Below are 2,528 nucleotides of genomic sequence, written 5' to 3'. Positions count from 1 at the left end.
CAATAATACATTTCCCATCATGCCTGGACAGTCAAATCCAAAACTTAAGCTGTCCGGCCATGATGGAAATTGTGGTTTTGCAACAGTTGGAGGGCCGCAGTTATGAGACCCATGGTCTAGGATCTCCTTATTACTCCCTGCATCACCTTCCTTCTCCTCACCACCGATGTCTTCCTAGTCATTCTCTATACTGCAGGAAGCTGCAGCAGTTTGCACTTTTTGTGCACTTTTCATTTATATTTCAATATCAAATTAATTGTTTACAAGTATCACACACAGCTCTCCCCCACTATTCTTCAGAGGGTCAACACCAGACTCTTGTCTGCAATTATAAGGAGGGTCACCACCACTGTTATTTGACCTACTGTAGCTTTTCTCCCATGATGCCTTGAGAAAGCTCCTATGGGCGTGAAACAGTTGGAGGTCGGGAGTGAGCATCCTCTGATGTTCCTGTAAGTGTGTATTGGACTAATAAAGGTTTTTTTGTGCGTGCCGATGGATATTCTTGTTAATAATTTCAAGTTTGGACTGTCTTTATGAGTCGAGCACCACCTGCACCATTTGTGATTTGAAGTGTCATCCAAAAAACTGTGAGGTTTGCACGCTGAGACCTGTAGTACCGGTTCACAAGCTTTACACATTGGATCATACATAGTGCAGGATCGGAAAACTGCCAGTAATAAGAACATGCCATTTTACTGCACAGTCTGCATTAATAATATTTTTGTTGTTCCTTTTTATTTTTTATTTAGGTGGGCCTTTTTTTCTTTTAATACTTTAGAGACAATGGGGGAGATTTATCAAACATGGTGTGAAGTGAAACTGTCTCAGTTGCCCCTAGCAACCAATCAGATTCCACCTTTCATTTTCCAAAGAGTCTGTGAGGAATGAAAGGTGGAATCTGATTGGTTGCTAGGGGCAACTGAGCCAGTGTCACTTTACACCATGTTTGATAAATCTCCCTTGATATTTTTCTACAAACAGAGAGACAATACTAATTATAATAAATTGTGTTGGTTATAACTACAAACAATACCAATGATTTCCCCTGGACTTTAGAATTGTCAAGGGCTATTGAAATTGAAGTAATAAAATAGATGCCTATTCAACAGTCAGTTTATTTTGTCCCTAATCTATACACTATATATTCTCTTTTTTATTTGTGTTTTATGTTGGTGTTTATATATATATTCATATTTGTAAATGTTATACAAATAGTAAAAAAAAAAAAAAAAAAAAAAAAAACATGTTTAATGCATCTACAATAACAGAATTTCTATTTGTTGGGTTTCCGTTAATCCAAGAAGTACAGCTCCTCATTTTCCTCTTGTTTCTGCTTATCTACTTTACAACGTTATTAGGGAATATTCTTATAATCACGCTAGTTTTGTCAACGTCTCAACTGAAAACACCTATGTATTATTTCTTGTGCAATTTATCCTTCTTGGAAATCTGGTACATCTCCGTTACCCTTCCAAAAATGCTGCAAGATATTTTTTTGAGTACACACCACATTTCAGTAACTGGCTGCATTGCCCAATGTTATTTTTTCTTTGTATTAGGAGGCATTGAGAACTACCTTCTTGCAGTAATGGCATATGACAGATATCTGGCTATCTGCAACCCACTAAGATATTCATCTATTATGAGTTCAGTATTATGTTGCAAGCTTGCTGTCGGTTGTTGGATATGTAGTATACTGGGATCACTTTTACCCTTATATTGGCTAGGTACTTTATCATTTTGTGGCTCAAACCAGATCAACCACTTCTTCTGTGATGTAATACCATTGCTGAATATTTCCTGCACAGATACATCTACATTGAAGACATACTTCTTTGTTGTTGTTTGGAACATTATATTTGGTTGCTTATTCTTTACTTTTTTGTCATACATCAAGATTATCTTGACCATTTTAAAAATACCTTCCCGCTCTGGAAAGTCTAAGGCTTTTTCCACATGTGTGTCTCATCTCACAGTTGTTGTTATCTATTATGGCTCTGTTATGCTGATTTATGTTAGATCACCTAAAGGGAAAACCTTTGAATTTGACAAGATCATTTCTGTGTTCTATGCTGTGGTGACTCCTCTCCTTAATCCCATAATATATAGTTTGAGAAACATTGAAGTAAGAAATGCACTAATATTCAGTAAAATTAGGTTGTGTGCAAATTAAAACAAAATATAAAGAGTAAGATGAACCCCTTGGGGGCAGGGCCATATTAACAGCTGCTGCTGCCCTAGGCACTAAACCTGCTGACGCCCCATCTTCCCTCACCAATTAGCATCCGAATTTTCTAGTTCCTGAACATCATATTGATATCTGATCTGTCTTAGGTCGCGTTTCCACATTTACTGTACATCATTATACGCAGCCGAAACCAGACCCTCATGCGGTAGCCAATAGGCGTATGGCCAATAATTCTGATAACAGCACATGACTAGTGAGGAAGAAATGGGAAAGTGTTTTCGGCCACATGCATTTCTCTACATGTAGAAACGTTGTGTGAATCATGTTCTTCATGGTT

The 2,528-nt window shown here is 37.5% G+C and overlaps 1 protein-coding gene across 1 annotated transcript; it reads left to right on the top strand.

The window, feature by feature from the left end:
* Window positions 1–1,246: 1,246 nt before the first annotated feature.
* LOC138786414 (olfactory receptor 6F1-like) lies at window positions 1,247–2,176 on the top strand. The gene has a single exon (XM_069963405.1). It carries the CDS (start codon window positions 1,247–1,249, stop codon window positions 2,174–2,176), a length of 930 nt encoding a protein of 309 aa, XP_069819506.1.
* Window positions 2,177–2,528: the final 352 nt, after the last annotated feature.

The sequence above is a fragment of the Dendropsophus ebraccatus genome, chromosome 3 (assembly GCF_027789765.1).
Source record: "Dendropsophus ebraccatus isolate aDenEbr1 chromosome 3, aDenEbr1.pat, whole genome shotgun sequence".
NCBI lineage: Eukaryota > Metazoa > Chordata > Amphibia > Anura > Hylidae > Dendropsophus > Dendropsophus ebraccatus.
Note: the sequence above shows the minus strand (reverse complement) of the source record. Positions and strands in the feature narration are given on the sequence as shown.

Excerpts from the sequence above, each read along its gene's own strand:
- LOC138786414 (XM_069963405.1), top strand. The coding sequence starts at position 1,247 with ATGTTTAATGCATCTACAATAACAGAATTTCTATTTGTTGGGTTTCCG.